At 51.2% G+C, this 19,867-nt stretch overlaps 2 protein-coding genes across 2 annotated transcripts; one reads left to right on the top strand and one right to left on the bottom strand.

Moving 5' to 3' along the window:
* Positions 1-5,673: 5,673 nt before the first annotated feature.
* Positions 5,674-12,313, bottom strand: HPD (4-hydroxyphenylpyruvate dioxygenase). The gene is made up of 14 exons (XM_054082661.1): positions 12,104-12,313; positions 11,857-11,883; positions 11,055-11,117; positions 9,650-9,754; positions 9,407-9,449; positions 9,237-9,319; positions 9,013-9,102; positions 8,784-8,887; positions 8,542-8,619; positions 8,211-8,373; positions 7,795-7,866; positions 6,985-7,107; positions 6,731-6,847; positions 5,674-6,575 (listed from the first exon to the last, which is right to left on the bottom strand). The coding sequence occupies exons 1-14, from the start codon at positions 12,104-12,106 to the stop codon at positions 6,465-6,467; spliced, it is 1,182 nt and encodes a 393-aa protein (XP_053938636.1). The 5' UTR covers positions 12,107-12,313; the 3' UTR covers positions 5,674-6,464.
* Positions 12,314-13,695: 1,382 nt separating this feature from the next.
* Positions 13,696-18,050, top strand: PSMD9 (proteasome 26S subunit, non-ATPase 9). Its single transcript, XM_054082393.1, has 6 exons — positions 13,696-13,853; positions 13,951-14,053; positions 15,608-15,801; positions 16,304-16,405; positions 16,819-16,907; positions 17,250-18,050. The coding sequence occupies exons 1-6, from the start codon at positions 13,743-13,745 to the stop codon at positions 17,275-17,277; spliced, it is 627 nt and encodes a 208-aa protein (XP_053938368.1). The 5' UTR covers positions 13,696-13,742; the 3' UTR covers positions 17,278-18,050.
* The last annotated feature ends 1,817 nt before the right edge of the window (positions 18,051-19,867 follow it).

The raw sequence follows: 19,867 nt of genomic DNA, 5'->3' as shown, positions 1-19,867 counted from the left end.
TCATCAGTTTTGTTGGTTGAAAAAGACATTCAACGTTTAAATGTGAAGCAGAGACTGAAAATGCCATATAGGGTTTGCTGGGAGTTTGATTGGCTGAAATTGCACAGATTTCTCAGAGTAAGCTGTAAATAAATGTAAGGTTGATGTTACAGAGCAAGCCGGAGGCTTGAGGGTGTGTGAATGGACGTGTGCGTGTGTGCTCGGGTGCGTGTGTGTGTGGAGATGTGTCCGCGACGAGACTATAGGTGAGCTGTCCTGCCTTTTCGTTAGGGATGAGCCTGAACAAGTCCCCCAAGGCAGACACCCTGGGAAAGAGTCGGGTCAGCCGCAAACCGCGACTCAGCGCCTTGGGCTCATCTCTAATTATCATATGCCACGCTGGTATATCGGGGGATCAAAGCCTCTGCACCCATACGTAAAAAAAATAATTGGATACCGCGATCGTTAGTAAGAAATTGAGTCAGTTGTGTAGCTGTAGTATCATGGCATGGCGTGTGGCCTGTAGGAATGTCCATTTCTTGGAGATAGGTTTGTCTTGCATGCAAAAATGACAGAGACTGAAACTGAGTGGACAATTCAGCCCGTGTTTGTGCAGTAGAAATCTTACTCTCCTTGTAAGCATGCACTAAGGCCCACGTTTATAACAGATTTTCTTCCTGTAGATGGGGGAACAGGCTGATATCTGTCTCATAATAACTTTTCTCATTTTTGTCTGCATATCCCTGCCCTTCTGGCATTTTACATGGAGTATTTGCTCTGTCCTTGAATGTGGGAGATGCCTCCTGTGATAGGAGCAAGCTGTGCCGTGCAGGTCTCCTCCCTCTGTTACTCAGTAAGTTGCCATGGGATGGTCCCATCCCTCCAGTACAAACGTTGTAAGAGTGTCCCCAGCAGCAGACTGCGAGAGCAATCCCATTCTCCCCATCTACAGCATGAAAATGAATGTTCTTTTAAATATAGAAGACGTTATTTTGAAATTATTTTTCAATATGTTTTGTCCTTGTAGATGCGCTGAGGTGGAGGTTGCAGTTCTTTGAGAGGTTCCCTTTGAAAATGGGACAAAACACCAAAGAAATACTTCTTTGGATGTGATCTGGAATTGTTACACGACTGTTCAGGTAGAGACAGGATCAGTTTTTCAATTCGCATTGAATTTCTCCTGCTTTAGAAGTAGAGATTAGTTGTACTAAAGCCTTTTTAATTGGCTTATAAGGGGAAGTTGCAATTTTGTTATGAAATGGGAAGATTATCTGCATAACTAAACACCTTCTCCCCACAGAACAAATTGCACAGCTGTATTCTTGTAGCCTTTTAAAATCAATGATAATTGCTGTACGACCACAGCTCCACGATCAGAGATTACAGCCCCACAAAAGAGTTTCCTGGAAGTTTTTTCAGCCGTCAGGGAGAATTGCCGGGCCCAGGCTGCAGAGTGACGCTCGTAATGTAGGTTAGATCTCTGCATCTGAATTTCTCCTTCAGACAAAAGGCCTGAAAGGACAGGAACGCAAAGACTGCTACAAGCTGCCTTAACACTGCCTGTGTTTCTGTCTGAGGGCGAGGGAACTCTTGCTGAGATTGGACAGGCCCAAGTCTCACCTCTGGTTTTGTTTTGGTTTCACTGTTTCACCTTCTCTTTATAAACCTCTCCAGCAATTGGGTAATGGTGACCCAGAACCTAAAACGATGAGAAGCACAACTGCTTTCTGTCATTGGACGTTGTAGCTGCAGCGATGGCAGAAGTGTTTGGGAGTTAAACCAGCTGCTCAATTGATTGTCTTTAAATTAGATTCATCTTGTTGTGTTGATGCTCTGGTTGGCATCAGCTTGGCCTTTTACTTTCAAAGCTTTGGAAGTGCACGGACGTTTCCTGGGTCTCAGAACTGAAGCCCCTGCCTGTCCTTGGCCTTCTTCCTCTCTGGTTGAATAAACCAGTGCATTAACACTGGTTTTGTGGGGGTGAAGACACCCCAAATGGCCCAGCCCCTACATACCTGCTCACAGTTTGGTATTTCACAGCGTATCTGTGTGCTCCGGTCAGGATTAGCCCCTGCAGTTTGCCTTAATCATTGTTGAGGAGAGGTGGGGAGGCAGCTCACAGCCTTCTGAAACCTCACCTACAGGCTGGGGTCCTCCACTGCATTTTTGGGAGTACCAAAGGGATTTGGGTGCTGAAGACGATGAGCACTTAAATCACTTGGGTACTTCTGAAACGCATATCCCATCCGTTTTTTTAGGATCCCAGACAAAGTGAGTTTTTGGAAGAGCTGAGCTCCCAGGAGGAAACGGAGCTGTTGGACCCGCAGCACTTCTGAAAAAACACATTAGTCTGGTCCCAAAGCCAAACCTGAGGCTTCTCTGATCTTCCCCATGGATCGTGGCTTACAGTTTTCTACCTGTGCAGCTTTTATTTCAGGCTGCAAAGCTGCCCTGTCCCCAAACCAGATCTTTTTATGGTGAGGATTGTAAGTCTGCTTGAGTGATTTCCATGCGGTGCCGCGGTTGCCCGTGGCTGCCCTGCAACCCAGCAAGGTCTCACCAGGGCAGGAGATGCCTTTTGAATCCCTCCCAAGTGCTTTGGCTCGGACTGAGGAAGGGGCGAGACAGAAGGAGAAAGGCAGAAAGTGTGCGATTCACCCTCTAAGGTGGATCGGACCCAGCGTTCGCCTCCTGTGGTCAGCACGGGCGCCCCCGCACCCCATGGAAATGGTGGGGAGGGGTTAAAAGAAACCTCACCCACCTCTTTACAGAGAGATTTACTAATGTTTTGTTTGTTGAAAAGCACATCCCAAATTTATTTTCACTTCAATTGAAACCTAAGACATAAGAGCGATGTTGGCTGTGCTCCCTGCAAAATCGTATCTCGTTAGGTGAAACCACCCAAGAGAAAATGTCGTGGAAGTCGAACTTAAATCTTTAGTTTCCCAACACGAAGCTGGCTTGAGTTCAGGGTGCAGATGCCTCCGCAGCTGGCGTTCCTCTGTGCTCGCAGATCCCACCCGGCACCTCATTTATCCATTCGGTTCACGCCGCTGTGTGCAATCCCAGGTTGGTCCCGGAGAGGGGTCTGTGGCTGTCGGGGACTGCAGGGGAAGGGGCTCATCGTGCAGAGATTTATATTGTGCAGAGCAGCTTATTTCTACAAGAGAAAACAAAAAAAAATAACATTTTTAAACTCCAACAAAGTATCCAGTAGTTTCGGTTCTGGTTTTTGTGACCTTTTTCAGGGATCATTTCAGTGCATTTCTGTATAAAATAAAAAATTAAGGAAAAAAGGATTTTGAAGTATAAAAAAAAAATGCATCTTCTGTACATAGGCAAAAGTCAAGAATCTTCTCTTCAAACACCGTTTCTTGTAGAAACATGTTGAAATTTTTTTGCTGATTTCTTTGTACTTCAAGAGCATGTAAATAATTTATTAAAGGTGACTATTGTAATTTGGAGTTCTTTTTAAACAGATCCCAGCTCTAAATCATGTCGAGGAGATGGGGAGGAAGAAGGACTAAGTATAGCAAAGGAGCTGGTGGCATTTACAGCTTGTGTCAAGCTTTGTATAATGTAAATTCTGTATAAATATGTTTTCTTTTGTCAAATAAATAGATGGAATTAGAAGCATTAAGAAACCGAAGACATAAAATTGCCAAGTCAAGGCTTCTTCTTTTTCCCTCCCCTCAGTCTGAAACCTAATGTGCAAAATCTATTTATTTCAAGCGAGGAAATGTGTACAGTCTAATAGACAACCTAAAATGTATTTAAGCGAGTTTGCAACTGGATTTTTTTTTCAATTTAATATTTGTTTTGGTTTTTTTATGAGTTTCCTCCTTAATCGCCACTGTAGTATTTGTCCAGGTGAAAAGAAACACATCGTAACGGACACTCTAAACCAAATGGGCAGTTTTAAAAGCAAAATGGAACAACACCCGGCTCCCAATCTTTGCAGTTTTCTCTATAAACAGGTTGGTTTAATTCACAGTGTGAAAAATAAAGGGCCTCCTTTAAAAGGGGGCAGGTAAAATGGTTTGCAATAAATGAAAAAATCCTTTTTTTTTTTAAGTTCCTTAAAAAAAAAAAAAACCAAACAGCTCTGCTTTGAAGATTTAGGATTTCTGCTTTTTCTTTCTTTAAGCAAATTTATAAATTTAGGGATGTTTTGTGCATATAGAATCTGTCACCAGTATGTACCTTGTTTTGAAGAAAGTGTTTTTGTTGTGGATGTGTCATGCTGTACATATTTGTTCATATTTTTGTGAATTGAATACTATGTACCATTGTATTATAGTAACTTTTATAAAGCAAACCATAAATATACTGACTTTTCTTACAGAAAAATTATGTTGTGCTTCATGTATAGCTAGGGCAGCTTTTTGCTCTCAGACCCGCGCTGGGAATAGTGAGAGCTGACGGAACCACACCCAGAAAAGGAACAATCTGAAGAAGTGATTTCCAGCCAAGTTTATTGAAAGTATTGATTCCGGTAGCAAAAAAAAATCACTTTAAGCAACATTATGTTGCAAGAAAGTAATAGAGGGGGAGTGATTTAAGTTTATAAACTGAAAGGAAATTTTCTTAGTAGTAAAAATCCTTGCAGCCTTTCAGAGCTGAAGCACCACTGGGCGTCGCGGGTGTCCTGATCCCATCCAGCCTCGGCGGCGCCGTCACTGCTCCTCCAGCTCTGCCCTGGATTTTTCTGAGTCACAGTTGTTTTTTAAGCTTCATAGAGGTGAAAGCCCTTAACCTACAAAGCGAGGTATGAGCGTTGCTGCTTCGGGTGATGCTGTACGGCTGTTGGGGCACGAGGCCCTTTGGTTTCTTTCTTTTCAATCAGTTTATTTAAACGTGAAATGAGTTCTGTTGCCTGTGGTTGATGGGAGGAAGGAGCCGCGGAAGCAGCTGAAGTTTGGCAGGGATGAAAACCCAGCCTGGAGCCAGCGCCGTGCCCTCACCCACCCTTGTTGGGAGCTGCTGTCGCTGGGAATGTGTTAGTGGTAAAATTGGCTTCTTTGAGCTTTAGAAAAATAGAGACCCGGAGAAGAGATGGAGTGGCTAATGGAGGAGGACATGGAAGAGCTAGGAGCGAGCCAGGGCTGTAGGTGACTTCCCAGCTCAGTTCTTGGCTTCTGCAGCTGACCAGGGTGGTTGAAGGGGAGTCTGGGACAACTCAAACCCAAACCCTAACCCTGATGCTAACCCTCCCTGTGTAGGGTTGTCTGATGTGCAGAGTAGTCCCATCCTGGGCTGAAGGGATGGGGATGCAGGGACAGCCAGACCTCGTGGGGCAGAAGGCGCCAGGGCTCAGCCTGGAGGGTGGCCGGAAGGGGCTGGGGCTTGGGCTGCTGGAAGGACGCATCCAAAGAACCTGTCCTGAGCCGAGAGCTTGGCAGGGGCTTGGGCTGCTGGAAGGACTCATCCAAGGAACCTGTCCTGAGCCGAGAGCTTGGCAGGGGCTTGGGCTGCTCAGGGTTTGAGCAGCTTTGATGGTGAGAGTCTTGGGGAGCAGTGGTGGGTGCACTAAGGCTTTGGAGGGCAGCTGTGCCCTCCATGGACACTGGAGACCCCAAGATGTTCTTCAGCAGTCATGTACTGAGGTCTGTGGGCTCCTTGGTAGTGTTCAACCTCCAGCCACAGCCAGCGTGCGGTAGAGGGGCTCCAGCCCCAACGTGTTATCTTACCAGGCATTCAACTGTGACAGAACAGGGTTTTATTGTGTCGGTAGGGAAAGTCCCCCTTGCAAAGGACAGTGACAACACCAGAGCGAAGCCCAGAGGGGACGTTGCACATGCAGCTGGGATATGAGCCGAGGAATTGCTGTCAATGCCAGCAATTGCTTCTTGAAACACAGGAAAAACACTAACCCTTCATCAATTCATGAATTTACAGGTATTCGAGTGAGATTGTGCTGCCTTGGGAAGGCTGAAATACGTAAATTCGATGAAGTCTCATTCCAGAATGTTGTAACTACCCTAAAACTGTATGTTTAATCTCAGCAAATTCAAATTTAAGATTGAGTCTAAAAGCAATTAAAGGAGAATCTTACAAAATGGGATGTACAGATAGGCAAACGCCTCCGTGCTTTCCTCTCCTGGCTTCCCATGTAGTTAAAATTTAACAGAAGACTTTGACTGGTCTAAATTTAAGCACTCCCAGTTGTTCCTTCTGTCTTCCTCCATAGCTGCGTCTTTGGCACAGGCCTTTAATCTGCCCTTTGTTAAGAAATTGGTGGTTTGGATCAGCTTAAACTGCTTTTTAAGACCATGATTGCTATTTCCATGCTCCTTCTCCCAAGAAGTGACTGGAGGGCAGCGCAGGGTCAGGGTAGGTTTTGAGTCCTTTTACATCTCCAACTTGGCAGCTCTTCCCTGGATTTATGACGCTTGAGTCTGGGCTATTTACCAAAACATCAGCCATTTCCTGGTTCATTTGTGAATCAGCTCATTAGGGGTGAGGGCGGCGTTTTCTGCCGTCCTCTAGATGCGCTTGGTCTCCCCGTTGGGCTCCAGAATGGTCAGGTTTCCTCTTGCATCTTGATCCATTTCTATTGCTTCAAACAGAGACTTGAAATTCCCAGCACCGAAGCCCTGTGGAGATGACAACGTTACAGACCACGGGGATGGGCAGAGCGTTCATCAGCTCGGAAGCAGCTGGGAAGGAGCAGCACTGAGGGCTGTCTGGGTGACAGGACTTGATGGCCCTGAGGTTTTGAGGAAGATCACACTGAAATCCTCAAACCAACCTGATGGTTGTGCCGCTGGATGACCTCCAGAAAGACCGTGGGTCTGTCTTGAACAGGTTTGGTGAAGATCTGAAGCAAGTAGCCTTTCTCATCAAAATCCACCAGGATTTTCAGTTCCTGGAGAAAAGGAACACCTCAAAGATCCATAGAGGAGCAAGGGAAACTCTCTGCCTAACCCTCATCCCTGCAAAAGACTTTGGAGAGCAGGTCCAGCCCCAAGCAAGCATTTTCCCTTTCAGGCCAGTCTGACTCACCGCCAGCTTGTCAATGTTCTCCTTCACTTTGATTTTGGCTGTTTTCAGCCTCTCCCGCAGCATCTGGTAGTAGCTGGATGGCACATCCATGAACTGCATGCCCCGCTGCTTCAGGTTGGTGATCTACAACGCAGGGGAGAGCCCAGCGTGGGTCAGGGCTGAGACCGGTTTGTGGATGGGTTTGTGCCAAGAGGATGGCCCAGAAGGGAGGGTGTTGGGAGGCAGCGATGCTTGCCAATGACATTGGCCAACCTCATGCATAGGAACCTGTCCCACCTTCTCGCCTCGGGCACCAGGAATAGGAGGGACCAAGATGCCCTTTCCAGGCTGTGCAGAGAGTTGGCCACTGTGTAAGGATTCTTCACCCCACCCCAACCCCCTGACACCTCCGGAGGCCGTTTAGTCTGGAGACAAGCCCAACACCAGACTGAGCTGGGCTCAGTCCAGACCAGCATCTGCCCCAGGCAAACGTGGGTGATGTGCTATGGTGGCTCATCTAGGCTGCCCACCAGCCACCCTCAAGGACGGAACATGCCACCAGGGGCCCTGCAGACCCCAACTGCGTGAAGCTGTAGGGATGGGCATCTGCCAGCACCCACAGGTCAGGCAGGTCCCTTTCGAGTGACTCTCCTGGCAGTTCATCCTGGTTGTAAGATGACCATGGGACAAAGCCCATGTCCTCACACCTCAATGGGGGTCAGAGTTCACCACCGCCCTGTGATGAGGACCATTCTGGTGGGCCCGGGCAGAGGCAGAGCAGCGCTGGAGCAGGATGGGCCAGGGCAGGGAGCTGCTGCAGGCTGCACTCACCGCTGAGATGATGTCGGAGGTGTTCAGGGCAATGTGCTGGACTCCAGCCCCTCCGTAGTAGTCGATATATTCCTACGGGGAAAAAAACATCCCTCCATTAGTGACAGCACAGCTACAGCATGCAAAGGGCTGGTCAGGGGTTAAAAACATGAGCGCAAACTCTGCTCAGAGGAACCACAAAACGAAAGAAGACAATATTGGTGAGATGGGGATAAACCAGCTCCATCCTGGCAGCTGGCCCAGGGTTTGACAGCCCGTGATGGACACAAACAGAGCCAGGGCTGCTTTCCAGAGAGCCACCTTTGCACAGCACGTCTGCACCAGCTCCGAATCACTGACCCTTGGTCCTTTTCGTTCACCCAGGCCAAGCTCGAGGCAACAGCAGCCTGAGGGATCAACCACTGGTGTCTGCTCACCTGAATCTGGGATTTCTTCTTGCCAAATGCAGGCTCATTGATGGGCATCTTGATGGTCTCTTCATAGTTGGTGACCACGATGGAGCGCAGGGCACTGAACTCGGTGTGCAGCTGCTTGTCATCCACCGACCAGAAGCGGTGGAAGAGCAGGTTCTTCTGGTACCTGCCCAGGCCACAAAGGGTGCAATCAAGTCCCTTGCTCCATCTCCACACTAATGAAGCTCTGCTCTGGCTCAATCAGCCTCGGCCACCACCATTGTTGGAAGCCGTGGGACCAGCAAAGCAATGCTGCTGCTCCATCCCACCTCCTGCCCGCCCTCCCTGCTCTCACCAGTCTGCTACTGGGACCATCTGAAGGTCGGGCTGGTTCCCCACGACGTGGTCAATGAAGCTGAGCTTACCACTCGGTCTGCAGAGGGAAGATGGGGGGTGGCTCTCAGCTGGGGTCGGGGGCACCCAACAGCATGGTGAGCTCCAGGGCGAGGGACTGGGGACCTGTCCAGCTCCTCGGTGGGACATCCCACCAGTACACGGCGGCAACGAGCCGTGCAGAACCCTCCAGAAACTACTCACAACTTTGGCAGCAGGGGGTCCTTGAAGAGGGGCGGGTGGTACCCGGGTAGGAAGAGGCCCTTGTAGTTGAGCTTTTCTATCAAGGTGTGGGTGGTGTCACCATACTATGAGAGGGGAAAAAGTGGCTGCACGGTGACCCTGTTTTTTCCAGGACCTCCTGGGTCCAGTCTGCTCCAGAGACCCTGCTCTGGTGCAGGAGCTCAGCCTCCACAGCTGCCCTGCTGCTTACCGTCTGGATCACAGCAAACTTCACCTTCCCGAATTTGTCCTCTTCCACCCAGGGTTCCTTCACCACCACGGCTCCACGCTCCTTGGCTTTCTGGGCAGAAGAAGAGAGACCTCCTCCTGTCACAGCTGCCCTGGGCTGAGGGGGGAGATGTCCCCCAGGGCCCTTCCCCACCTCCCTTTGCCGTTCCAGGGTGTCAGGCAGGAGGGAGCAGAGGGGCTTCCTACCTGCACGATGAAGTCACAGTCCTCGACTTCAAAGGCAATGTCCTTCACCCCATCACCGTGTTTCACCAGGTGCTCCCCCATCTCTGCCCAGAGCAAGAGCAGCCACAGGCATGAGCAGAGGTGCTTTGCTCCGCCGTGGCTGTTGCCCGCTCCATCCCCCCAGCACCTACCTTCATTGCCTGGGTTGAGGGCAGACGAGAGAACAAACACGATCTGGTTAGGAAGAAGAGGAATGATGAGGGATGGAGACTTGGCTGTGCGGCTGTAGGATCAGCCTGGGGCAGAGGCACCACGGGTGTGGGGTTTGATAGTACAAATGGGTTTCAACAGCACCCATGTGCCTGACACTAGCTCGTCTTCCCCCAACCTCCGCCCTGGCAGTGGCACCTCTGCAAGGTGCAGCAGACCCTTACCTTGTCCTGCTTGATGACATGTGAGACCACCTCCCTGCTGCCGGTCTCCAACCCCCGGTACGCCAGCTCCTCAAACCCCAGCTTGTTGCAGTAGTAGGACGCAGCCTGCGGGCACGTGAAAGCCACCCCGTTGAAGCCACAGTGCTGGCAGACCCGGTTCCCCCAGGGATCCCCCCGGGCAGGGCAACATCCCATGGGAAACGGTCATGACTGTGTGTGCGAGTCATGCGTGTTCACGTGTGTGCACCCAGGGAGGACCTGGGTTTTTCTGCTTCCCTCCAGCAGCACGGGAGGAGCAAGAAGAGGAGAGAAAGGGCCCATATTGGGACAAAAAAACCCCAAATTCCATGGGAAGCATTGCCTCCAGAGCCCTCCCGCACCCAACGCAGCCAGGGACTGGCAGGGCACAGCGTGCGCAGGGCTGGTGCGCAGCCACCGCCGAGGGGGAAACGTTTCTGTGTCTCTTGTTCATCTGCCACGTTGGGCAAAAAGCACTGCAGACAGAAATCATGGAATCATAGAATGGTTTGGGTTGGAAGGGATGTTAAAGCCATTTAGTTCCAAAGCCTCTGTGGTGGGCAGGGACACCTCCCCCTGGATCAGGGTGCTCAAAGCCTCATCCAACCTGGCCTTGAACCCCTCCAGGGATGGGGCAGCCACAGCATCTCTGGGCAACCTGGGCCAGGGCCTCCCCACTCTCATTGTGAAGAAATTCCTCCTTCTGTCCAGTCTAAATCTGCCCCTCTCCAGTCCATACCCATTGCCCCTTGTCCTTTCACCACAAGCCTTCGTAAACAGGCCCTCCACAGCTTTCTTTTAGTCCCTTCAGGTACTGGAAGTTCACTGTCACTCCAGGCCTTTGTAAAATGCCCCTCCCCAGCTTTCCTGGAGCCCCTTTCAGTATTGGAAGCTGCTCTAAGCTCTCCTTGGAGCCTTCTCTTCTCCAGGCTGAACAACCCCATCTCTCTCAGCCTGTTCTCACAGCAGAGGTGCTCCAGCCCTCGCATCATCTTCGTAGTCATAGGGGTTTTTAACTGGCCAGCAGCCTTTCGGCAGTGAGCGATGGAGAGCAGACCCCATGGCACCTTCTGGCTGCAGGCTGGGGACCAGGACCACGGCTCGAGCCCTGCGGCGCATGCCTGTTTGTGTCTGCCGGACCCCTCCTGCACACACCCCCGGCAGCCGCCCCTCGCCTTGCGCAAGGGCTCCCAAGGCCGTTGGCCAAGGTTGTGCTGGTGACCACAGGCGCTGAGCCAGGGACAGGCTCTGGGATGCCGGCACGGCCCCAATCCGGTGGGCAGCCGGGGTGAACCGCCCCTGCGGCAGCCAATGCCCAGCGTGGCCACCCTCTCCTGGCGTGGCAGGCGCCCACCGTGACACGAACCAACCGGCCGCAGCCTCTCACCTGCTTGGCATTGCCGACCCAGAAGGTGATGGAGTGGAAATGGATGAAGCGGCCTCGCTGGTGCTAAAGAGGAGGGGAAAACAGGGCTGAGAGCCGCCGCCGCCACCTTTACTGCAGTGTTGCTCATGGCTGGAGCAGGGAGAAGCGGCAGCTGTGACCCTAAAAATGCATCTCCTGCGAATACATTTAGATTAGCTGGGTTAAACCCTGGCTGCTACCCCAAAACAGGGTTTTTTTTGCCAAGTACTTTACAGTCAGGTGCCACAGGATCCTGCTCTCCCAGGTGGAGGGTGCAAAGCCCTGGCTGGGTCAGTCCTGGTGCTCCTCACAAGCGGTCTTGAACTCTGCTGCATTAATGATCAATCCACCCCTGAAATGCTCTTAACCAAGTGCCGCTGCTGGGACAAATCTCCCTTTCCTCTGCTCCCCAACCCACAGCATTGGCCACGTTTGGAAAGCATTTTATAGGGGAAAAAAGGTGGCAAATAGGTGCAGGGTTTCAAAATAAACATTGCAACAAATGAGGATTCTGCTCAGGCATCGCTGTTGGCTGGGAAATACCCATCGTTTCCCGTTTGTCACCCTCCTCCCCAACCAAAAAGCACAGGGAAACAAAAAAATTTCCATTATTAACACTGATTAATGAGGAGGGTCCACATCCTGCGTAGCCCTGCAGAGTGCAGTTGTACTTTTGATTTTACCAGGCAACCCGGGAGTGAGGAATGGAGTCTATTTGCGTTAACATGGTTGATGTTTCACACCAGGCAGCGGGGCAGGGCTGCGGGTATGGAACAGCTCTTACCTTTTCTCCTTTGTCTGTATAAGATGTCTGAAAGAGAAAACCAGAAAAGAGAGATTTTAGCACATCAGGAAGGTACCTCAGCGCCCAGTGAGCTTGGATCCGAAGGTCAGCAAGCAAGGAACAGCTCTTCCAGCACAATCACTTGAAAAGTCCAAATTTGAACGGATTTAAGCCAGTAAAACTCCTGAAATGTCTCGCACCATTAAGCCCCAGGCGTTTAATTTGATTCCCATCCATTGCCTCTCACCATTTTTGTGACCTTGCGATGTGACAGCGGCGAAGAGGGCGAGAGTCCGTGAGGGCATTTAATGTAGCGGCAGGACAGGGGGAAGCTCCTCCTCAGCTCCACCTTCTCCCACCCCCAAATCAAAGTGGACCCATGGACGTGTTTGGGTTGGGTTGGGAACTGCCAGCATCACCCCGTGGATGGCTTTCCAGGGCCACGTCACACGGTCCTTTGTGTTCCTGGCTGTGGCACAGCAGGACTAAACGTGGAGAACGGTGTGCGTGTAAGCACACAAGTGTGTGACGGTGCGAGGCTCTGCGGCGCAGGAGCCTGCTGACGCCACGGCCGAGCCCCACGCATGCCGGGGCCATGGGGGGGTGATGCAACCAGGGCAGCACCCCCCAGCCTGCCCCTGCGGACGTTCACCCCTCTGCAGGGTTGCATCCAGAGAAGAGCGGCCAGTAGGGCGAGGGAAGGGATTCTGCCCCTCTGATCCTCTCCTGTGAGACCTCATCTGGAGCACTGTGTCCAGTTCTGGAATCCTCAACATAACGAGATGGAGCTGTTGGAACAGGTCCAAAGGAGGCTGCAAAGATGATCCGAGGGCTGGAGCACCTCCCGTATGAGGAGAGGCTGAGAGAGTTGGGGTTGTTCAGCCTGGAGAAGAGAAGGCTCCGAGGAAACCTTACAGCAGCTTCCAGCACTGAGAGGGGCTACAAGAAAGCTGTGGAGGGACTGTTTACAAAGGCCGGTGGGGACAGGATGAGGGGCAATGGGTATAAACTGGAGAGGGGCAGATGTAGACCAGACAGAAGGAGGAATTTCCTCACGGTGGGAGTGGAGGGGCGCTGTCACAGGTTGCCCAGGGAGCTGTGGCTGCCCCATCCCTGGAGGTGTTCAAGGCCAGGTTGGATGGGCCTCGGGCAGCCTGAGCCAGTGGGAGGTGTCCCCGCTAACGGCGGGGGTGTGTGGAGCTGGATGTGCTTTAAGGTCCGTTCGAACCCAGACTATTCCACGTTCACACGCCGTGCACTACCTCCGGGCCTCCGCCGCACTGCCTCTGCCCTCCCCGGCGCTGGCCACGCCCCTTTAAGACACCGATCGGAGCATGGCCACGCCCTCTCTGCGGCACAGGCCACGCCCCCGAATCGTCACTCCTCATACAGATGACCACACCCCCTATTGACCACGCCCCTCTTGCACGTTACATGTTATCTCCGCTGACCACGCCCAAAACGACCACACCCACTGGCAGTGATGATCACGCCCCCTTCCCTTATTGACCCCTCCCCCTCATCTGGCCACGCCCCCTCACGGTACCGCCCATTCACAGCCACAACTACACCGCCCTATTAACCACGCCTGTTCGTGACGCTACAACGCCCCCGCGTTGGCCCCGCCCCGCAGGTATAACCACGCCCCTTCATAAAACCACGCCCCCGTTCCAAGTTGACCACGCCCCCTCACTGTCCGAGTCCCTTTCCTGGCGCTGACGCCCCTCGCCGCATTGACCACGCCCATCCGCAAAACCCACGCCCCCTCATTGGTCTAGGCCTTCCGCTGCTTTGGCCATGCCCCCTTTTGGCCCCGCCCCCTAGGTGACCACGCCCATTCGCAAAAGCCCCGCCCAGCCGTGACGCCATTTCCCCGTGGTGCGGCCATGGCGCAGCCCGGCGGGCGCCCCATCACCATCAGTGAGGTGCAAGAGCTGGTGAAGAGGAAGGATGAGATCGAGGCGCAGATCAAGGCGTGCTATGAGCTTCTGGAGGGGGTCGGTGCGGCGGGGGGCGGCGGGCTGGGTGGGCGCGGGGCCGGGCTTCAGCCTCCCCACTCCCCCCGCAGCCTGACGGGCGCCTCTTCCCTCGCAGCAAAAGGGCGTGGGGATGGACGAGCCGTTGGTGGACGCCGAGGGATTTCCCCGCGACGATATCGACCTCTACCAAGTGCGAACCGCTCGGCACAACATCATCTGTGAGTCCCTGGGAGAGAACCCGCGGTGCTGGGGAGGAGCTCGGGGGAGCCGAGCCCAGAAACCAACCGTGTCCTGGGCTGCATTAGGAGAAGCGTGGGCAGCAGGGCCGGGGAGGGGATTCTGCCCCTCTGTGCAGAGGCTGGTAGTGATAGGATGAGGGGCAACGGGTGTGAACTGGAGAGGGGCAGATTTAGACTAGATAGAAGGAGAAATTTCTTCACTGTGAGAGTGGGGAGGCCCTGGCCCAGGTTGCCCAGAGAGGTGCTGGCTGCCCCATCCCTGGAGGGGTTCAAGGCCAGGTTGGATGGGGCTTGGGCAGCCTGAGCCAGTGGGAGGTGTCCCTGCCCACGGCAGAGAGCGGAACTCTATGGGCTTTAATGTCTTTTCCAACCCAAACCATTCTATGATTCTTGTGAGACCTCATCTGGAGCATTGTGTCCAGTTCTGCAATCCTCAACATAAGAAGGAGATGGAGCTGTTGGAACGGGTCCAGAGGAGGCTACAAGGATGATCCGAGGGCTGGAGCACCTCCCATATGAGGAGAGGCTGAGAGAGTTGGGGTTGTTCAACCTGTAGAAGAGAAGGCTCTGAGGAGGCCTTATAGCAACTTTCCAGAACCCGAAGGAGCTACAGGAAAGCTGGGGAGGAACTGTTCACAAAGGCCTGTGGTGATAGGACGAGGGGCAATGGGTATAAACTGGAGAAGGACAGATTTAGACTGGACAGAAGGAGGAATTTCTTCATGGTGGGGGTGGTGAGGCCCTGGCCCAGGTTGCCCAGGGAAGTTGTGGCTGCCCCATCCCTGAAGGTGTTCAAGGCCTTGTTGGATGGGACTTGGAGCAACCTGATCCAGTGGGAGATGCCCCTGGCCATCACAGGGGGTTGGAACTGGATGATCTTTAAGGTGCCTTCCAACCCAAACCATTCCATGGTTCTGTGGCACTGCAATGCTCTGCATGTTTGTTGCAGTTCCTCAGAAAACTGAAAAATAGGATTGTCTTGAATTTGTTTTTCAATTATTTTGCGCTGTGCTCGTAGCTGATGATGATCAGCTTAGTCAGTAAAATGCTTTTACCCACATGCTGTTGCAGCAGCACTGAAATTCTGCTGTGGAGCCATTTAGGATTTGTGAAATGCAGCAAAGCGTTTTTGTACTACTCTAAACTTTGGGTAAAAGGTAGCTTAGCATTTATTTTTTCCTAGGCTTACCCTGTCTTTGGGGATGACTTTTGCTCTACATATGTAACAGTACATGACTTGATGAAAGAAAGATGTCAGCTTCTTAATGGTCTCTGGGTGATCGTGGGCTCCTGAACCCCTCTTCCTTGTGTGTTTACTGAAATTTAAGGGATGGTTTCTGTGTGCCTGACTGCTACCAATAAACATCTGCCAGGCTGTGTGAGCAGGGCCGGCACCAGGACCCAGCAGAAGCTGAAATCCAAGACACACAAAACACGACTTTCCATATAGTTGGAGAGGAGACCGTGTGCTGAGATAGAACCCTCAGATGTAACTCACTCCTCCTCTATATGCGCTAATGATCTCACCCTCAGGTTTGCAGAACGATCACAAGGCCCTCATGAAGCAGGTGGAGGAAGCTCTTCACCAGCTGCACGCCCGGGAGAAGGAGAAGCACGCCCGGGATGAGGCGGAGGCGCTGGCCGAGGCGATGAGCCAGACCCAGAGCCTGCCGCAGCCTTTTGCCAAAGTGAACGCAGTGACCCCAGGATCTCCTGCCAGTATCTCGGTAAGGTGGTGGAGGCTGAGAGCCCTGGGGACGGCTTCTTGTGGACCCAGAGAGAAAACATAACACGTGGCTTTCTCTGCCTCTTATTAATAAGTGGGAATAAATTGGGGTTTGATTGGTTTGATTAGGGTTCCTCCCCCCTTCCCGTTTGTTTATGTCACACTGGGGTGTCCCCTTCCCTTTTGTTTGTCACGCTGGGGTGTCCTGTGAAGAGGTGAGTCACTGTGCCGGAATGAGCCGAGTGCTCTGTTCTCAGCTCTATCCATGAACCACACAGCTCCTGCAAGGCCTCACTGACCATTCTAGCCTTCCCTTCCCAAAAAGGACTGAGGAATGAGTACTTCCTTCTTCCTAAGGACATGGAGAGGGTGTTAAGTACTTCAGTTGCTTGAATGGTGGAAACAGTGCGATAGCACAGCTCTCTCTGTGTGACCAGATGAAGGGTGATGCTCTTGCCTGTCTTTGGAGCAGGCAGGTGCTCATCTCTTCTATCTTTGTCCAGGGACTTCAGGTCGATGATGAGATTGTGGAGTTTGGTTCTGTCAACGCAAACAACTTCCAGAACCTGCAGAACATCGCGACAGTGGTGCAGCATAGCGAAGGGGTGAGTTCATTTCTGCCTCAACCGTGTTCTGTTGCCTCTCTCTGTCAGCCATAGCTTTTTCTATGGAACTTAGGTCTCGGGGATCATCATTTCCATGTCTAAACAGTGTCAGATTCAGTCTGGGCTTTTGTAGCCTTGTTCTCTCACAGCACTGAGCTAATTCCTGCTGAGTAGAGGAGAGCTAAGAGGCATGTGCTCTTTGTTGCGAGCGTCATATTATCTGTTCTCCCTGGGGACTCCCTGCAGCGTCCGGCTGTGTTGCTGTGCTACCCTGGTGTACTGGCCAGAGAAACTCCCACAGCCACCAAGTGCTTCATAGTGCAAGTGAAAGATCTCCTGGAGATGTCCCCACATGAAATGACAGTGGAAAGTTGCTATCTTTTATGCTTATTTTATTTTTTTCTCCTTTTCAGAGACCCCTGAGTGTGACTGTGATCCGCAGCGGCAAAAAAGTGCACGTGGGGCTGACTCCAAAGCGCTGGATTGGGAAGGGTCTCCTGGGGTAAGCTCCTATTTCACTCCCTAGAATGAATGAGGCTTTTGCCCAGCTCAGAGCATGTTTCCTGCAGCCGGGCCAACACTGTGTTCTGCTCTCAACGTGTGTTGCTGCCTGCTCTGCCAGACTTCGCTGGCGGGTTCCAGCTGAGAGCTGGAAACTGGCGTTTTTGCGCAGTGGTATGGGGAGGCGAGTAGTGTCAAACGTGAGCACAGGGAGGAAGGTCGCAGTGGCGAGTTTGAGGAAACCAGTGTAGGTGGGTGCAGTGGGTCTGATTTATGCCATGTCAGATCTTCTATGCCAGTTTGAGAACCGTGACTTTAATGTTTCTACCTTGTTCTTTTTCAGCTGCAATATCATTCCCTTGCAAAGATGACCGTTGCTTGGAAAACAATAAAGCTGAAGCTTGTGCCTGCTTTCTGGACTTTGATCTGGTTTGAAAACTTCCCTACCTGGTTTTTTTTTTCTGAAACAAATGTTTTGGAGGCTGTGGCCTCACGGTGCCAGACTCACAAAGGCTCAAGAGGTTCTGACAGAGCAGGGCCTGCTGCAATTCAGAATTGCGCTGGTTCATCAGGAGTAGCTTGCAGGGTTGCAAGATGTGGCCATTTATCTCTTACACCTTCTGTCAGTTTGGAATGAGGCTATTGAGAGACCCAAACTTCACTTGATACAGGCTCTAAAGAGCATGAAATGCTCATACTTGGTGATAACAGAGCACTTTTTTTTTTTTTTATATCCCTTCCCCAGTAAAATTCTTCACTGAACATCTTGTAATATGTGCTAAGAAGTCCTGGAGCACTTCTTGGGTGTCTTTAAAAGTAGATCTCAATCAAAAAATGTGCAGGTTTGGTACTTCATCTTCCCCATGTTACCACAACTTTTGAAGTCACTAAATATTGTGCAAGAATTTGGATGAGGAGTAGGGGTTATAATTCTGCTTTGGTTTACTTTTTGTAGTTGTTATAGTCATGACAAAAGGATTCCAGATTTTGTTAAAAAAAAAAAAAAATTGTTTATTTTCAGTAGTTGGTTTTAGGGTGTATGAGCTCCTCGAAGGGATTTCAGGGGTGATTGATTTGTTGTAAGATTGTTTCCAGTTGAACTGGAAAATACTCCATTGAAACAATAAAACTCAGTTATATTTTCTCTATTGTTGTAGAAGTTATTACTTTGGGCAATAATTGTGGGCCAGGCTGGGTGGGTTAAAGGCAGATCGTGACCCTCCAAAGCAGAAGCTCAGGTGAGGTGCAAGCCTTTTGGTAGCATTTCATAAACAATTTGCAGCACAAGTAACGTCACGTGTTAAAAATAAGCAGTTTTATTATGTAGATGAATAACCAGTCTCAAACTAGACTGAAAAAGTGGACTGAAACCTTCACTTTTAAATGATTCACACAGGGCTCTGTTAAATTCAATAAGTTTATTCTCTTGATACTTCGAGTGTTTTGTGTTTCAGCACAGTCCAACAGCAGATTCTTACTGAAATGGTAAAGCTACAAAGCAAAGTTTCTTACTCTGATTCCTGCAGGCTTTGGGGTGCTCTGGAGAAAGTGTTGCTGCAGCAGCTCATGGTTGTTTTCCTTGGATGAGATTGTACCTAGACAATCCCTGTCAAACAGTCTCACCCTCGTCTTGCAAGTAACTTTGAAAGGGCTGAAACACAGCACAGTTTTGCTCAATCTCTTTTCTTGAAGAATAACAGAATGAGAGGTGTTTGTGAGCCTCTTTGCATGTGCTTCCTGCCTCGCTTTACCAGAGCAGTTTTGAAGCTAAGCCTGCACTGCTGACCTTTGCCAGGGGCTGCGATCCACAAAGAATCATAGAATAGTTTGGGTTGGAAGGGACCTTAAAGATCATCCAGTCCCAACCCTCTGCCATGGGCAGGGACACCTCCCACTGGCTCAGGCTGCCCAAGGCCCATCCAACCTGGCCTGGAACACCTCCAGGGATGGGGCAGCCACAGCTTCCCTGGGCAGCCTGTTCCAGGGCCTCCCCACCTGCATAGTGAAGAAATTCCTCCTTCTGTCCAGTCTAAATCTGCCTCTCTCCAGTTTATACCCATTGTTCCTCATCCTATCACTCCAAGCCTTTGTGAACAGCCCCTCCACAGCTTTCTTGTAGCTCCTTTCAGTACTGGAAGGTCGCTATATGGTCATCTCGGAGCTTTCTCCTCTCCAGGCTGAACAACCCCAACTCCCTCAGCCTGTCCCTGTGTGGGAGGCCACTACGTCTCCTAAACCTACTGTGCAATTCCCCTGGAAAAGTGTTCTGTCCCTATCTGTAGTTACAAGGTAAGTTCCCCTATGGAGTTGTCCTGTCTTAGGGCTGGGTTTGCACATGGGACCTCAGGGTCAAAAGACAGATTTTGTTTTTAAATGCACATTGTATCAGCTTTGGGAGCCTCGTATTTAGCAAAAAGTGTCTTCATATTTGTAGGTGCTACTGCAGTTTCTAAACGTGACTGTTTGCAAGCTGCCCCTGTCTTCTGTCCCAATAAAATGGAATGTGGGTGTAAGGATGTGGATAAATTGGGTATCAGTTAGCAGCTGCGATGTCAGGGGCTGGCCTTTGCTGTGCGTACCTGGGGTACGTGACTTGGCATCCCAGCTGCGACTTGCTTTCACCCAAGCTGCAGATGTATCTAGGTCTGGATATCGGTCCAGGCGAAGGAAAGCTTGTGGGATGCATCCTTCCAGGTCTGTGCATTTATTTCTCCTAGGCTGCAATTGTAGGGTAGTTGGGGTTGGATGGGACCTTGAAGGCATCCAGTTCCAACCCCCTGCCATGGGCAGGGACACCTCCCACTGGATCAGGGGCTCCAAGCCCCATCCAACCTGGCCTTGAACACCTCCAGGGATGGGGCAGCCACTGCTTCACCACCCTCCCAGGGAAACATTTCTTCCTGGTATGTAATCCAAATCTCCCCTCTTTCAACTTAAATGATCTACGAACTCCCAGTTTCC

The sequence above is a fragment of the Cuculus canorus genome, chromosome 17 (genome assembly GCF_017976375.1).
Source record: "Cuculus canorus isolate bCucCan1 chromosome 17, bCucCan1.pri, whole genome shotgun sequence".
Lineage (NCBI taxonomy): Eukaryota > Metazoa > Chordata > Aves > Cuculiformes > Cuculidae > Cuculus > Cuculus canorus.
Note: the sequence above shows the minus strand (reverse complement) of the source record. Positions and strands in the feature narration are given on the sequence as shown.

Excerpts from the sequence above, each read along its gene's own strand:
- PSMD9 (XM_054082393.1), top strand. The coding sequence starts at position 13,743 with ATGGCGCAGCCCGGCGGGCGCCCCATCACCATCAGTGAGGTGCAAGAG. Across the intron at positions 13,854-13,950 it reads GCTATGAGCTTCTGGAGGGG|CAAAAGGGCGTGGGGATGGA; the intron begins GTCGGTGCGGCG and ends CTTCCCTCGCAG. Across the intron at positions 16,406-16,818 it reads TGGTGCAGCATAGCGAAGGG|AGACCCCTGAGTGTGACTGT; the intron begins GTGAGTTCATTT and ends TCTCCTTTTCAG.
- HPD (XM_054082661.1), bottom strand. Across the intron at positions 9,755-11,054 it reads GGGTCGGCAATGCCAAGCAG|GCTGCGTCCTACTACTGCAA; the intron begins GTGAGAGGCTGC and ends ACGTGCCCGCAG. Across the intron at positions 6,848-6,984 it reads AGAACATTGACAAGCTGGCG|GAACTGAAAATCCTGGTGGA; the intron begins GTGAGTCAGACT and ends CCTTTTCTCCAG.